Source organism: Drosophila subobscura, chromosome E, assembly GCF_008121235.1.
Source record: "Drosophila subobscura isolate 14011-0131.10 chromosome E, UCBerk_Dsub_1.0, whole genome shotgun sequence".
Classification (NCBI taxonomy): domain Eukaryota; kingdom Metazoa; phylum Arthropoda; class Insecta; order Diptera; family Drosophilidae; genus Drosophila; species Drosophila subobscura.
Window position 1 is genome coordinate 1043027 of NC_048531.1, and position 16600 is coordinate 1059626.

Consider the following 16600-nt stretch of genomic DNA (forward strand, 5'->3'; position numbering starts at 1 on the left):
GAAGCTCACTTTTTTGTTAATTTGGCGGCTACACATTTTACTTTGACTTTACTCTGATTGCACTTGGTCGCCAAATCCATAGTCACCACCATCGCGTCGTCGTCATGCCGGTTATATACGAGTATCGCTCTTCGAGTGGTCTGCCGGGCGTATGAGTAATCTCAAACAATTTCAGTAATTGCCCGCGTCAGACATTGCCATCGATTCGACTACAAGAGGCAGCCTAACAAATTACGAACAGCAACCATTTCACAATATCCGTCATTGCACTCCGCGAAAACCAAAAATAAAATCAAACCTATGCCTGGACAAATTGGTGGGTAAACAGCACCTGCCGGTGGCAAGCTACTCAGTCGGAAATCGCAGCTTAAAAAGCCAGCTAATCGATTCGCATGACAAGTTGCAGTATGGCCTGAAGCGTTTGCTTCACCGCTGCGATTCTTCGCTGAGCTTTGTTATCTTTGAAAATTATAGATTTTATTTGAGTTCTTTCCAAACTATACTTGAGACACATTTAAAATGACCTTGCATATCTTAAGCAATATATCACATATGCATTTTCAAGTACCTATATGCAGTATTATCTGTACACACTCAGAGCTCCTTCAAACGTTTCGTCACTTGGAAAAGCACCTTCCATTCCCATTTGAGTTCCGTCCCCGTCATTGGCTCTCTAATCTCAGAGGCTGATCTTGTTCATTGGATGACGCCGTTTCTTGCATAATTCGAAATTGTTGATCGAAGTTTTTCTGTGGCTCATTTGTTTGTAATTGCAATTAATTGGCCACAAGGGCCAGAGCTGAGTGTTGATTGGTGTCTGGGTGTGGTTCCCGTTCCCGTTCCCCACAGCGGGATTTGCATATCAAATAGCAAGAGCACTGAAGAATATTGGCTAATTCGTTGCAGGTGCAAAGCTTTCCACATCTTTTGCTTGTGCGGGCCAAGAGCCCTAGTATCGAATGGTGCATTCAAGGCCAAATGATTGCACTCGACTCGATGCAACAATCAAAATCTCACTCGAGTGGCAAGCTCAGCGCGTCATCGAAAGAGTCTCGTTTTTGTCTACTGTTTTCCTTCTGCAAGTTTCAGTTTCACTTTCAATGGGGCAACGACGACGACTACGCCAGCAGTGGCAAAAGTGGCTTAATTTGCAGTAACAGCTGGCTGGCTTGGCTCCGGCTCCTGGTCTCATATGCGACTGTTGTCTGTGGTCAAAACACGTTCCAAACGAAAGTAAAAACTTGTTGGCATTGTCTACCCTGTGTTTCGATTTCTTCTGGCGTTTGTTCACCTACCTGCCCGCCTTCCACGGCAGTGATTCGAAAAATTTGTTATAAAAGACAAAGAATCATTATGCTGGCCGTACCGTTATGCCTAAGACCAGAGCCATCTCTGCGTACGAGTAGCTGTAAAAGTGAATCTTTTTTCGCGTTTACCTTGTCTGCCGCTTCGCTTTTTGTATCTGTATTCGACGTCATTAAGCTCCAATTCAGAGTCTGGGTCCATTTTTGACTCATTTCAGACCATTTTGGGAAAATAAAATGCAAGAAATGCAACAAGTTCGCAGTCTTTTTTTATTGCTTGCCAGCTTTGGCAATTATTTTTTTCAATGGAAATTCTATTCCCGCTCTGACCCTGTAACAGATCTGATTACACTACCCGACCGAATTTTCCCTCGAGGAACCAAATAACCTTTTTTTTTTTTACAAATATGGGGCTTAGAATTGGTCTGATTTTTATTTATTTTTTATATGGCAGAACTTTTTCAAAGAATTTAAGGTATTTTTATAATGTTTTTTTTTTAATTTAAGTTTTTAAACTTATGTAAGTATCTTACATCTGGTTGTAATGATAATTGTTATTTTAAAAAGATGCGGTATTTTTTTACGATAGGTCGAATAAAAATTGGGGGTGAAATACACTTGTAACAGCGTAACAGGTTGCCCTATCTCTTATGGTCCCTGACAGACATTTCTATATCGACCTGGCTATTGATACTGATCAAGAATATATATACTTTGTGGGGTCGGAATGTGTTACATTTTTTCCCCCACAAATACTTACTCTCCGAGTACCGGGCATAAAAAACGAGTAGGGACGTTTGTGAGACGCTTCGTACGCGTCACAACTTTTATACCTGGTACTCAGTCAGTATGTATGTACGTATGTAACCTTAGCATGTACATACATATATATGTATGTGTGTACAATTTTTCGAATTTTACATTTTACATATATTTTGAAATACACTTGTAACAGTGTGATGTACCAGCCATCTGGATGCGTAAATTGGTGGTTCGAGCTTTTATAGTCTTCATATCCATTGATGCGGCTATTAATGCTGATATAGAATATATGTACATATATACATATGTACATAGTTTATGGGGTCGGAAACGTTTCCTTCTGTGCGTTACATCTGTATGTACATCTACTTTTCACCACAAATACAATATAACCTATTTACTCTTCGAGTACCGGGTATGAAAAGTGTACACACACGACGGCCCAGATAGTTTTCCAATATTTGTTTCTGGTAATTCGCTTGATTCAGAAATACTTGAATTTGCTATGAGCATGTTTGTTGTGATTTTATAAGAAATCTTTCAAACAACGCATTGACCCTGACCCAGTTTTTGAAGACGAATACTCAGAGTATAGCCTGGCCGAGTTTTGGTGTTGGCTTTGGCTTTGGCTCTGTCTGTGGCTCTGGCTTAAACGGTAATCTCCAGATAGCACTTGAGCGGCGGCCCAATGCAAACACGAACTGAATAAACGGATAGCCGAATAATTTTTCGATTATAATCGATTAAAGGCATGAAATTATTGATCATTTTACAATTAATGATCAAACAATTGCAACAATTTGTTGCCACTGCCCTGCGCACGCATTATTGGTCACCTAACTAAAATGTTTTATTTCTTTTTTTGTCGTTTCAGCTGCACAAACACATGTCACTGGAGCAGCTGCAGTCCGTCTTCCACGTGGACACACATGATGCTGTGCCAAACTATGAGGTCGTCCAGCTACTGCACCACGACAACCACCAGCGGCGGCGGCGCAGCATCTCGGCTCCAGCCACAGCCCTGCCGCCCCACCACGTGAAAAAGGATCTCAGCAAGAATTCGTATTACAGCGAGATGAAGCACGACGCCATCGCCTTAGGTGGCAACCATCTGTCCGGAATCGACGTCAGCGCCATCCAATCCCATAACGTCTCATTCAGCGCCTTCGGACACCACATGAACCTCACTCTGCGCGCTACAAAGGGCCTTTTCAAGGATGCGGCCCACCAGATGCGTATGTGGAGCGTGGGTAGCGAGCCCAATGCCACACACGGCCTAGACCTGCAGGAGATTGCCCAGGAGGAGGTGAGTAAGAGATATGAGAGATTTTTGTTGACGAAACAAGAAGACGCAGAATGATAATATGTATCTACTAGGTTGTGGAGACTGTCGCGATTCAGTTATAGAGTTATAAAAAAAATCGGTGGCCAGATTGAAATAGAATTTGGATGAAATCTTGGTCATTGGAAGTAGGATAGTGAAAAAACGAGTATTAAAAGTGTCGCTCTAATATTTTTCACTATCACTATCAGTTTCTTCCATACCATAAACCTCTTACTAGCGTTCCTCCAACATTGCATACCCTTATTCCTTTTTTGTTTATTGTCTTCTTTTTCTTTCGCTGCCCTCAATTGTTGCCTTATTGTACTCTCCCCGCCCCCATAAATATTTTTCTTTTATTGCACTTTCATTGATTACATCACGGCGGGTAACTAAGAAAATGATTATAGCTGCTTTTTGCTTTTGTACGTTTTCTGATTTGCTGATTCGCCACACTTCCGCTTGAGTTACGCAGATTTTTGCTTCGTTATTTCTTTGTTTTGTTTCTCACTCTTTTCAAGCTGAGCCTCGTGCAAAGATGTATTTTATTTTGCTTTGCTTGATTTTCTTTTACTTTGTTTATCTTTGCTTTGTTTCTCTACCATTTCGTTGTTTTCATTGCCTTCTGTATCTACGTGAGCCTGTGCCTCTGCCTGTTCGAGCACCTAATCAAAATTAATTGGCCATGTGATAAAGCGATTAGGCGTAGGCCGCGCTTCTTGTATTTGGACCGCGTTTGACTATATTTGTTCGTTACGTGTTATGTATGTACATATGTATGTATGTACATATGTATGATTGGAATGGTGTGAAAAGTAAAAACCACAAAAATATCATTTTTATGTCAACGACTGCCGATGAGATCAACTACATTTGAATTTGTTCTGCAGCACTTAGAATTTGTATGATGTATTCTATAAAAAAAGAAAGCATCAACGTACTCGTATAAGAGTTGAGTGGAGAAAATAAGCTTACATTTGGGAAGTTATTTTTTGGCATTGGTAGACTTGATAATTCTTAATGGGCAGGTGCCATTTTGGTAGATTAAAGTTATTAGATTAGCTTGATTAGCCTGGTCCTTGAGTGGTTATTGAGAATATCAAGTTTTCTCTTTAACATTTGTTTGAATTAAGATATTTGGGTAAAAGCAGGTGCTTTCACCTACAAGCTCCCATCGAGTTCAGTTCGCAAACATTTCTTTTTAACCATGAACGTGACTTTTCTGGAGTTGCGAGTAAAGTTCAATTTCTTTCGGTTCACTTTGGCAAACGCCTTGTTCCAGTATGTATTGTTTATATGTATGTACATATATATGTATGTACATACATACGAGTATGTATTGTACTCTTGTACCATTCGTCCATTATTCATAAGTGCTGGGGGCGTGTTCCCATGGAGCACAATCGATTGATCGTACTTTTTATACACGGCACTCGAAGAGTAAATGGGGTATATTGTATTTTTGGGCAAAAGTGGATGTACATATGTATGTATGGAGCCATGTCTGTCTGTGCGTCCGTCCGTCTGTCTGTCTCCCCGTCTGTCCGTCTTGTTTGTTGGCTAGTCCTCATAGACTATAAGAGCTAAAGCCGCCGAATTTTGCCACAAGTTTTAATTGTGCGCCTATTACCCGCAGTGGGTGGGAATTAAACGGAAAGGGTGACAGGTGAGGAGGGTGGAGAATGGGAGAGAGAGAGAGCGGAGAGGATTTCACACACAACAAAATTTTGAATGCAAGACGCAAGACTTCGGAAATGAAAGTGAAATGTCATGTCAGACGACAGCCAAAACGAAAAAAGAAATGAACCCGGCGACCGAACTCTTAAGGCTTTGGTCTTTTTCAGCTTGGGTTTCATTCATGTTTTTTTTCCAACTTGATTTATTTGTGATAATTCAGTGTTAAACCGCTCGACCTGAAATGCGGAAAGATTGGCACGACGCTTTTGAAAATGTTTACCTTTTTCTTTGGAATCTGTAAATATATACTCTTTTATATAAAATGGAACCAGCTGTTGAAGCATTATTTCTGTATTACACGTATGTTGGATTGAGCAACCCGCGCGAGAGCTCTGATCTCCTCTGATCTAAGTCTAAATCTTCATTTATGTAAACAAATTAAAAAAGCATTAACAAAAAATAAAATTTTCCAAAAATTCTGTAAATAAAAGTTCTACTATAAAAAAAAAAACACAAGGAAACACAAGTTCGATTTTGTCGAGCAATGTTATTTTTTGGGGTCTTCGTTGCCATGGTGCACTCATTCCGCAGAGAAATGGAGAAATGGATTCTAAGATTTAGACCTTATACTTACCAACAACAGTGTTATCGATGTTTTTCCCTCTTATGGCGTCACTATGTCAAAGATCTTCCGAGAACCATCGAAAAAATGAGCGAAAAAAAGCATTTATTCTAATTTCTGGCATTCTGTTGTTTTTTTTTGTTTACTGTCTGTCTTTCGTTTATTGCTGACAGACCGCAAAATCACCGAGAAACGAGGAAGGTCGTGTGAGACGCTTCTTACGCGTCACAACTTTTATACCCGGTACTCAGTAGTGGTATTTTTCAAATTTTACGTTTTACCTTTTTTCTACATATGTCATGTACATCTAATTAACATTTCATGTGCCAACACGCTTTTTTAGCTCGCCCTCCTCCCATAGAGTCATACACTACACGAAGCAGAGTGTGGAATAAAAAGTAAAAAAAGGTGCTGTACGGGGTGGGTTTGGCCACTGCAACTTAATTTCTTCGATCTGGCTATAATAATGATCCAATCTGATCGGGCGGGGCGGATGGGGGCGGGCGAACTTATGAATTACACTTGTAACAGTGTGAGCATACAGCAATCTGGATGCAAAGTTTTGTGTCTCCAGCTTTTATAGTCTCTGAGATCCAGGCGCTCAACAAAACAGACGGACAGACGGACTGACAGACATGGCTTTATCGACTCGGCTGTTGATGCTGAATAAGAATATATACATATACTTCATGGGGTCGGAAACGTTTCCTTCTGTGTGTTACGTATGTACATCCACTTTTGTGCACAAATACAATATACCCTATTTACTCTTCGAGTACCGGGTATAATAATATTTCACTGATCTCTGGTAAAAAGGCCTGAGTCAGTTTCCCCGTTTTGCTGAAATTATGTTTTTTTATAGTTTTCTGTTGATCAATACGCAGTAAAAAGTTAATCACCAAAATATATTTAAAGTTTTTCGAAGTGAAATTTCATATTTGCCCGAACGCAAAACCATGCCATTTCGTGCGGTGAAATTTATCCTGTGGAAGAGTGTTTAATGTAACTCGACCCAGCACCGCTTACCCTATCCCTACTTCACCTGGACCCTCCCACTCTCAATTTCAATCCCACCACGTTACGAGAAACAAAACGAAAGGCAAACACAAGGCGTCGCCGGGCACTCCCTCCTTCTGCAGCATTCAGTCGATGCATTCGATAGGCTTCACACAAAGGTCACCTACGGCCACAAAATGCCGAAAATAATAAATAAATACAACAAAAGTCGCTTAGGTGTCCGGAATGGAAATTTCCATTAACTAATCTACAAAATAGGCACATCATTTCATGAACTTTGATCAGAAAACCTATTTAAGTAAGCAAAAGTTAACTTTTGCCTTATTTTTATACCAGGTTCTCGAAGCATAAGGTATAAAAGGGTATATAGTATTTGTGCTCGAATGTGGATGTAAGTAACATAAAGTATATACATATATTCTTGATCAGCATCAATAGCCGCGTCGATATAGCCATGTCTGTCTGTCCGTCTGTCCGTCTTGATTGTCGGCTACTTCTCAGAGACTTCTCAGAGCTAGAGCCATCGGACTTGCCTCCAGGCTGCTGTGATATCACACTGATACAAGTGTATTTCCAAAACAACAATCAAGAGACTACTTATTTATAATAGATCGACTTCCCTCTCAGCTTAAACCACAGACGGAAGACAATTGATTTGGGTTAACACGACCGAAAAGTACTCAAGGTAGTCCATACCTATGCTTCTCTAGGTAGACCAATAGTGGACTGCTACCAATTGCTCAAGGCTCGCGATGAACAATCCCCCTTGGCTTAGGCTTGGCAACCTGCCATTGGGCCACACTCGGACTCGGAGTCGGAATCGGACTATAGAGCTTAACAATTACCATAAAGTCAAAGTAGAAACGAAAGACTTGGGCAACAAACTCGAGCGTTAGAATGGCCTAAGCTCTTCTCTGCTGTCGCCTCCTCTGCCAACAGACGCCAACAACGCGACAAAATGCATTGAAAGCAAACTAATTGGGTTTTCAAAATGTATTTTTGATGGGTGCTGACATCGACTCGGAGAGTGTGCATAATTAAAAAAAGGTTTTGTGTCTGACTATGTTATTCAAAAAAATTGTAATGCATTTGTGGCTGCCCCATGCCAAAGCTCCTCTTCTGCTGCTGCTGCTGCACTCTATGGGGTGTATCGTTGTCATTGCAAAACGATTCCAACTTGTTGTCGGCTGAGGAGAAGCATGATTAATGAGTTGGCCGTTTTGGCCGCTGAATGAATTTGAAATTAGCTCACTATGTCTCTCTTTCTTTCTTCCTCTTTTTTTCTTGTCAGGTCCCTCTCTTAGTCTCTCTCTCTCTGTCTTTCTCTGAATGCGCGGGTGATGCAAGTTGCAAAATCAGCAAAAGTGGCAGGGGAAGAAACTGGCAAAGAGTGAGAGAGGCACTGCTGGAGTGGGAGGCAGGGGTATCTGTCAGGAAAAACTTAGCAGACTTAGAAAGCAGTTCAGCTTGTTGCCGACTGCTGCCCGTCGCTATCTTCTCTCTCTCTCTCTCTCTTTCTCTTTTTCTATCTCTGTTGCTGCAATCGGTTGCATAATGCTGCCAAGTTGTTGCCGCTACCTGACATTTTCCCCTACTACTGTGGCTGTTGGTCCTGTTATGCTCATGTTGCAGTTATTGTTAGCGCTAAGCGGCTTGGTGTTTTGTAGCCAACATCAAAAATATTCGTTCCCTTTTTGCCTGCTCCATTAGAGGGTTTTAGCATCGAACAGATATGGACATGGGGTTCGTTTGGCAAAATATCATGGCAAGATTTGAAGAGGCTTGTTCCACATTGGCGTGGTATTGCAGAGAAAGACTTCCATAGACTTCTGGGCCTCCAAAAAATCTCTGCTATGCCTTAGCTCCACTAAAACTCAATGGGATACGTAATTGACCGCACAATGGACAAGCTAGTGCCTTGGCATTGTGTTGCAATTAAATGCCAACACCAAATGTTTCTGGTCTTTAATCAGATCCGTACTATATATGAGTGTGATGTATCTATGTATGTACATATGTACATATGTATGTATGTATGCAGTGCATAATGGTGCGTAATAAACTGGATAGCTTCCAAAGCAAATCAGACAGCCCAACACACAGGCATGGATAAATCCGACACTCAAATGTGCCCAGCGCGGCGTATACATACGTAACGACGTCAAACAAATCAACAAAAAACGAACGAGAGAGCCAGCAACAAACGGCATGAACAGAGAAACGCCTACAAGTCGTCGAATGCGTTAATTGTCCGTTGACTTGGCTAAATGGCGCTCAAATTTATGGTGCGTAGTGGGCGACCAATGCTCGTACAATCGTAAAAGTTGTTATGCCCTGAGCTCTAATTTTGCCTGCCGCGAACAATGGAAAATTAGCGCTGTCTGCTGGCCAGGTTAAGGGCCTGGGACTAATGCCTTAACCTTCTTCGCTTTGCCACAAGAGTTCAGGGGCTAATTTTCACTTGCCAAGTTCACTGCTTAGGGTAATTTGTGTCTCTTTTTCTCCCAACTTGATTTGCATCAAAAAATGGCCAAGAGAAAGAAAACAAAATCGTGTATAAATTTGCAGTCAGGAAGTTGTTAAGTTTCTGGGCTTTTAATTTCATTTTCGGCTACAGGCGAAGAGTTTTAAAGCTAGAGAATTGGCTTTTGCGAATCCGTCCACAAAGCAGTGGACCTCTTAAAATACACCTATTTTCGTAGCTGCTGAAATCGGTTGTGTTTAACTAAGCAACCGGGTGTGCACAACAAAATTGGTCCTGCATTTTATATTCTTTTAGATACCTTATAAATGTCCCATTACGAGTCTCACTGGAGTTAGCAAGCGTCAGATTACGAGAGAGAGGGAGAGAGAGTGAAAGCCACTAGGGCTTCATGCTATACATTTGTGAACAAATAACTTAAGTTCGTCCGCATTCAGTGGGAGACTTTTTATACCCGGTACTCGAAGGAAACGTTTCCGACCCCACAAAGTATATATATTCTTGATCAGCATCAATAGCCGAGTCGATTGAGCCATGTCTGTCTGTCCGCCCGTCCGTCTGTCCGTCTGTCCGTCCATCTTGTTGAGCGCCTGGATCTCAGAGACTATAGAAGCTAGAGCCACCAAATTTTGCATCGAGACTTCTGTATGCTCACTCTGTTACAAGTGTATTTCAAAAATGAGCCACGCCCCCTTTCGCCCCCGCAAAAGGGCGAAAACCTCCCAAATCTAAAATTTTGAAGATAGAAAACCATTCCGTAGGGAATGACCATATCTATCAGATCACCAAATTGGGATCTGATTAGATCATTATTATAGCTACAATGAAGTAATTAATTTGCAGTGGCCAAACCCACCCCGTCCCGCAGCTTATATTTGTTTTTTACACATTCTCTCATTCACACTCTGCTTCGCGCAGTTTGTGGCCTCTGCCTCTGACACGTCTCTGCCATGACTCTGCAGTGTGTGTCTATAGGGGAGGGTGGCGAGCTAAAGGAGCGTGTTGGCGTGAGCAGTGTTGTTGATTTAGATGACAGATGAAGAAAAAATGTAAAATTTGACAAATAACCGCTAAAGTGCAGATGTAGTACTGAGTGCCGGGTATAAAAGTTGTGACGCGTAAGAAGCGTCTCACACGTCCCTTCTCGTTTCTCTTCCAGTTGATTATATTAGCCAAGGAAATTTACCCGTAACTGGCATTCAGGATTTAGAAATCAAACCTGCTAGACAGTGGGTAAGATCATCGAGCGCGTAATCTACACGAGTCTGGAGGAAGTTGTAACGCGTCAACTCTCACCGAGACAGTACGGTTAGGACCGCATACTAGAAACACTAGATAACTTTCAAGTACCGGCGTATCTGCAGGTAATCATCGCTGACTACCTAAGGGAGCACATCACCCCAAGAGTCGGTGACGCGCGGCGCGATTAACCGAACCGTTCGCGAGCATGCAGGAAGGATACATAGATGTTAGGCTAATATTCGAGGAAAATTAGAACTAGAGCAACTATAGCTAAGCAAGCAAAATTATCAAAGTAAAAAATTAAATTAACTACGGGAGAGGTAGGCTAGTATAAGAGATTTAAGAAGAGGAAAGGAGTGAGTCGAGGATATAATGTGATAGAGGGAATTATAACCCGAGCATAAAACTCTAAAGGGTTCGTGCAAGGCATAATTCGATCTACACATTGGAAGGAACAAAGAAATATAGTTTCTAGTGGGTCTAATGGGAATCGTAAAGTTTACGCGGCTCAACAAGTCAGGGCTGTCTACATCCCCCTTGATCAAGTTGTGCATAAAAATTACACCAAGCATTTTTCTACGTTTAACTAAAGATGGATGGTTTATTAGGAGTCTACTACGGTAGGATGGCAGTCTCACAGTGGCATCTCAGTTGAGGCCACGCAGGGCAAAAAGTTTTTCTGCACTGATTCAATACGGTCCTGATGTATGTTGTACTGAGGGCACCATACACATGAGCCGTATTCTAAAATCGGACGAACAAGCGGGATATAGAGAGTCTTCGTTATATAGGGGTCATACAATTCCTTTGACCACCTCTTTATAAACCCAAGCACACCCATGGCTTTATTTACCATGGTAGAAATGTGTTCAGAAAACTTTAACTTGGGGTCTAGTTTAACACCATGATCATCAACTAATGTAATTCTCTCAAGAGAACTACCGCAGAGGGTGTAAGGTGCCAGTAAGGGGCGGGAGCGATGAAAAGTCATTACTTTGCACTTCGAGGCATTAAGGTGTAACATATTTGCACAACACCATGACTGAAAGCTATTGAGATCAGATTGCAAGCGAGAGTGAAATGAAATGTCCTTATACTGGACACAGAGCTTAACATCATCCGCATACATAAGTATTCGAGAATTTGTTAAGACAGAAGGCAGGTCATTAATAAAGAGTGTGAAAAGTAAGGGGCCTAAATGGCTACCTTGTGGTACCCCAAAAGTAACAATAACAGGTAAAGATAAGGAGTTTTTGAAAAGGACCCTTTGAGACCTAGAACACAGGTAGCTAGTAATCCATCTCAACAGATTGGGCGGAAACCCTAGAAGGTCGAGCTTTTGTGCAAGAAGAGAAAGGTTTACAGAATCGAATGCCTTACTGAAGTCAGTGTAAATAACATCCACCTGCAAGTTCCCCTGGAAGCCTTTAATGACAAAGGAGGTGAACTCTAAAAGATTAGTGGTTGTTGATCGTCGCCGTATAAATCCGTGCTGAGCTGGAGATATAAGTGATTTGCAAAGATGTTGCAAGTGCGGAGTTAAAATTTTCTCGAACATTTTAGGAATAGCGGATAACTTAGATATACCTCTATAGTTTTTAGCGTTAGACTTGCTACCTTTCTTATGGAGAGGAATTATAAAGGATTCCTTCCAGATGGGGGAAAGCTAGAAGAATGGATGGATAGATTGAATAATTTAAGCAAAGGTCCGCACAGAGACTCGGCACAGTACCTGAGTACACAGCCGGGAACTCCGTCAGGGCCCGGTGAAAATACCGGCTTAACTAATTGGAGTTCATGAATTAAGGAGCCTTCATTAAACAAAGGGCAGAAAATGCCATTCGACCTTGGTAAACTATATGGATACATAGTGCCTGGGTAGCTTTCCTGGGAATAGGTGGTTTGGAAAAATTGTGCAAAAAGATCGGCGATTGCCTGATCATTGTTTGCCGACATATTCAAAAATGATAGCATGGATGGATGTGCGGACGTTCTACGCTTACTGTTTACAAAGCTGTAGAACTGTTTAGGGTCCTGTGAAAAACGTATCCTGCATCGAAGTAGGTAGTTCCTATAGCATTGAGCATTAAGAACAGTGAAATTTGACCGAGCTATTAATTAGAAAGAGAAGAGGGAGAACCAACTTCTTGAGATTTTTTAAATAGTCTTGATTTGAGGTTCTTTAGACTGGATAACTCTTTGGTGAACCAAGGAGGTTTCGCAGATCTAGTCGGACATGAAAGTGGGACACACGTGTCAAAAATTGTGTCAAGTACATTGTAAAAAATGTTTGTGCCCTCAATGACGTCAGTGCACGAGTACAGAGCGGACCAATCAAAATCCTTAATTAAGTTATTGGGCTTCGTAAACTCGGCTTTACGAAAGCAGCGGACGCGTTCAGATAGCCTACCCGCACGATCCGATACAGTAGGTCCAATATCTACCGACACTTCGAAAGTAGGATGATAGCAGTCTTCAGGAATAGTGAGCGGGAGTGCTCGTGTTAACAACGCTACGGTCGGATCCGAGACAAAACACAGATCAAGCAATCGACCCAAGGAGTTTTTCACATGGTTGACTTGAGACAGGGATAGGTCTAATAAGCCATCAATAAAATCATGTCGTGACATGGGCACAAGGTTATTTGACTCGTTAACCGAAGACCAAACAGTACCTGGCAGGTTGAAATCCCCGAGAACTATTAAATGGTCTTTGTCAGATAGCGAGGAAGATACAGTTTTTAAGGCGGTCAAGTGTTGCTCGTATATTAATACATCCGAATTCGGTGGAATATACGAGCAAGTGACAGAAATAGACTGGCCGGGAAGAATCAGTCTAACACAGAGGAATTCCATATGAAGTAGGAAAGTAGTTGAGAAGGCCACAATCCGAGTAGGCAACTCCACAATTACCATCATTCCAAGCCTTAAGTACCTGGGGGTCATGATTGACCATAGGCAATAATAATAATAATGGCAAACACGAGAGGCTCTAGGCTGCCGAGGCGGACGTTCCCAGCGAGTGTATTTAGCTCGACGCCCGTGAATGCAATTGTGTACAGAGACTGTGCGCCCTGAGAGTGTGCTGTGACTTCATAACAATATGCCAAGATGCCGCACTAGTGGTAGCTGGACTGATCCATATCCACCTGCTGGCAACAGAAGACGCAGGGATCAGGACACAGCAAGTTCGGTATGAAAATGACCAGGAGACCAGAGAGGACACTAGGCAACGCACAACACGGCAATGTCAAGACCTGTGGGACAGTAGTAGCAAATGGCGATGGACGCATATGCTAATTCATGACATGCAGAGTTGGCTGAGCCGAAGTCATGGACAAGTGTCCAATTTCTGACGGGACATGGATGCTTTAAGTCCTACCTGAATAGGTTTAAGCACGAGACTGACCCTGGCACAATGCCATCTGGAGTCAGAAGAAAACTGGTCTGCTGTGAGCAACATGACTACCAAACTTCGCCGCGATAAAAGGGCACGCAATCAAGGGAGATACCGATCGCTAGAGATATACAGATGAGGCTAAGGGCATCTCTCGTGATTAAATAATATCTCGCAACCGTTCCGCCGATACCCGATATCGGTGTGTTAGATTGTTTTTAGTGCGGTTAAAGTCCTACACTTCGGGGCTTCCGCTAAGTCGGCATTGAGCTTTCCAGAACACAAACAAACAAAAAAACATCTCCATGCATATGCACGCGGCATGTAGTACATAGCACACAGCTGGACAAAGAAAATTGGTCCATGCAAAGACGAGTGTCAAGAGCAATAAGTGGCCGACTGACAGTTCATAAATATGGCTAAAACATTTGGCCAGGCTCCAAAGAGTTGACAACTAGCGCTGCTTATGGACTCCGGCTCCGATTTGAAGTAGTACTCGGACTCGGATTCGGTTTCGGATTCATGGCAGCCGCAATACGTGAGTCTTGTACAATATGCTACACGTACATACATATATGTATGAGTGTGTGCGGCGTGGGGGTCGCCACTTACCACTTGTCACTTTGAACTTATTTTCCACAAGGTCGTCGTGTCCAACTAGAAAATACACAGCGAAAACAACACCAACGACAACAAGCAACAACAAATTAAGCCATAAATGCTTGCTGCACATGAATTTGGTGTAGCTGCTGCGTGTCCACACGCTTTGGCGGTCACTTAACAAATGCCACGCCCCGTTCTGAACAGCTCAGTAATTCGAGTTCTGATCGAGGCGATAAATAATTGCACTCGTGCGCACTTCGGGAAAGGCTGAGTAGATAGTAAATGATAAGAATGAAGACAGACAGGGATCTGCCTAGTGACTAGTGCTTCACAAAGAAAATTCAATTGAAATACCCTTCGGGAGAGCAAGGTATGAGTCAGCAAACGGAATATGGTGTTACGAATGACGTGTCTACAACTACTACTTCTTCAGGTTGGGAGGTAGTGGGTCAAAGTATCTCCTAGGGATCAGAACTCATTAAGGGGAAGCCCCAAATTGAAATGAAATATCATCTAGATTCACATTGGGGTACCTTCATTTGTAATAAAGGTATCGCATCTCACGAAAGCAAGCGTGTAGATTATTCTGAACATATCTTTGGCTCGGCAGCTCCCATCAGGCGATAACCGTTGCCAAAGGCCAATGGGTCTGACTCTGACATTAACTATTATTTTGATTTTGGCACTTGGCTTACTTTTCCATATGTATTTGCTGCTCCATTCAAGCGGCATGCGGCGATTAGTAACTGTATAGGCAGTTATGATTTATGCCTGTAATTTGATAGAGTGCCAGCAAGACAAGTTTACGGTGGACCTATGCCAACTCCAAGTCCGAGTTCGAGTCCAATGCCAAATGCTGATGCCGATGTCAAGTGTCAGATTACATTTATTTCGATATTTATTGGAAAACTCCACTGAGTGGAACCGACCTGGAACTGGCCCGGGTACGCAGAAGCAATTTATTTCATTATTTTGGCCAGACCGCGACTAAAGATATACCATCGCAATCAAAATGTATGCTAATACTAGACTAATATCCCCGAGGTGTACGTATATGTACGTTTATTCGTACGACCAACGATCAACATTAATGGCCAGCACACAAAAAAAAAGGATTCAAAAAAACATTTGCAGAATCGAAACCAGAGCAGTTGGCCAAATGTCAAAAGCTTAGGCTTTAAGCCAGGCCTGCAACGGCGTTTTCATGGTCAGTTCTGACTCTTGACTCTGCAACGGCATACACGGCATATGAGTGACGTGCATGCTGAGGCGTCACATTTTCTGACCGCTAGCATTAATCAAAGTTCGGTTTACTGCCGTTTTTGCTGCTGGTAGTACCTACCCCATGCTCCTCCTGCTCATTCTCTTCTCTCCGTACCAGGCTTAAGCTGCATTTAATTAAATTAACCCGCTAACCACGCATTCTGTCTTGGCCAGCGCCGCTTTGGCCAGAGGCCAACAAACATGCATTTGTTATACAAAAATCGCAAACGAAAATGGCTTTACATTTTCAGTTGTTGCCACCTGTGACAGTGGTATGCCAGGAATTAAGACCTTCAAAAAAAGGTGTAGTTTTCTTTAAACGAGTATTTAATCAGTAAATGAGAATAAAGAATTTCATCGGTGTAAATCTATAGGACGTTTCTCTGTTTCACCATTCACGTTTGTAAACAAATTTGTTAACAATTTTCTGCTTGCAAAAATGAAGAAGGCCCAGCCCAACAGGGTCGATCATAAAATCACATTGGTGAGGCACACATAATTGCGTTATAAAATCATTTCAAAGTCACAGCTCGACCCTGTAACATGAACATTTTCCAAAAAACGAAATTCTTGGTGCCTGAAGTTGAAGCTTGAAATGGATTAGCTTGCAATCGGCAACAATGATTCATTTTCAATTCATTTTCTCTACAGATTAACATTATCTTTACCCACATATGCAGAGATCAACTAATTAACTTGTACTATACCGTTTTTTCTTTCTTAGCATCACAAAGACGAGATTGGTCAAGTGTTCCAGGATGAACGTAACATGGCAGCGATCTTGATGCGTCGCCACATGGAAACGGGCGACTTGATAATGGTAAGTTTCCATAAGAGATCTGTAATCAATAGCCCCCAGCCACAAGAATTTCAATTAGCGCAGGCCATTAAGCTTGTTCTTTAAGTTGTTC

The 16600-nt window shown here is 42.1% G+C and overlaps 1 protein-coding gene across 8 annotated transcripts in view; it reads left to right on the plus strand.

Annotated features, from left to right (window-relative positions):
• The window catches only part of LOC117891932 (venom metalloproteinase 3), a 56971-nt gene that overhangs the window by 11453 nt on the left and 28918 nt on the right, over positions 1-16600 (plus strand). For all 8 annotated transcript variants that reach the window (XM_034797768.1, XM_034797769.1, XM_034797767.1 and 5 more), the window contains exons 3-4: positions 2941-3372; positions 16414-16509. In XM_034797768.1, coding sequence (XP_034653659.1) covers positions 2941-3372; positions 16414-16509 — 528 coding nt within the window. The remainder of the gene's footprint in view (positions 1-2940; positions 3373-16413; positions 16510-16600) is intronic.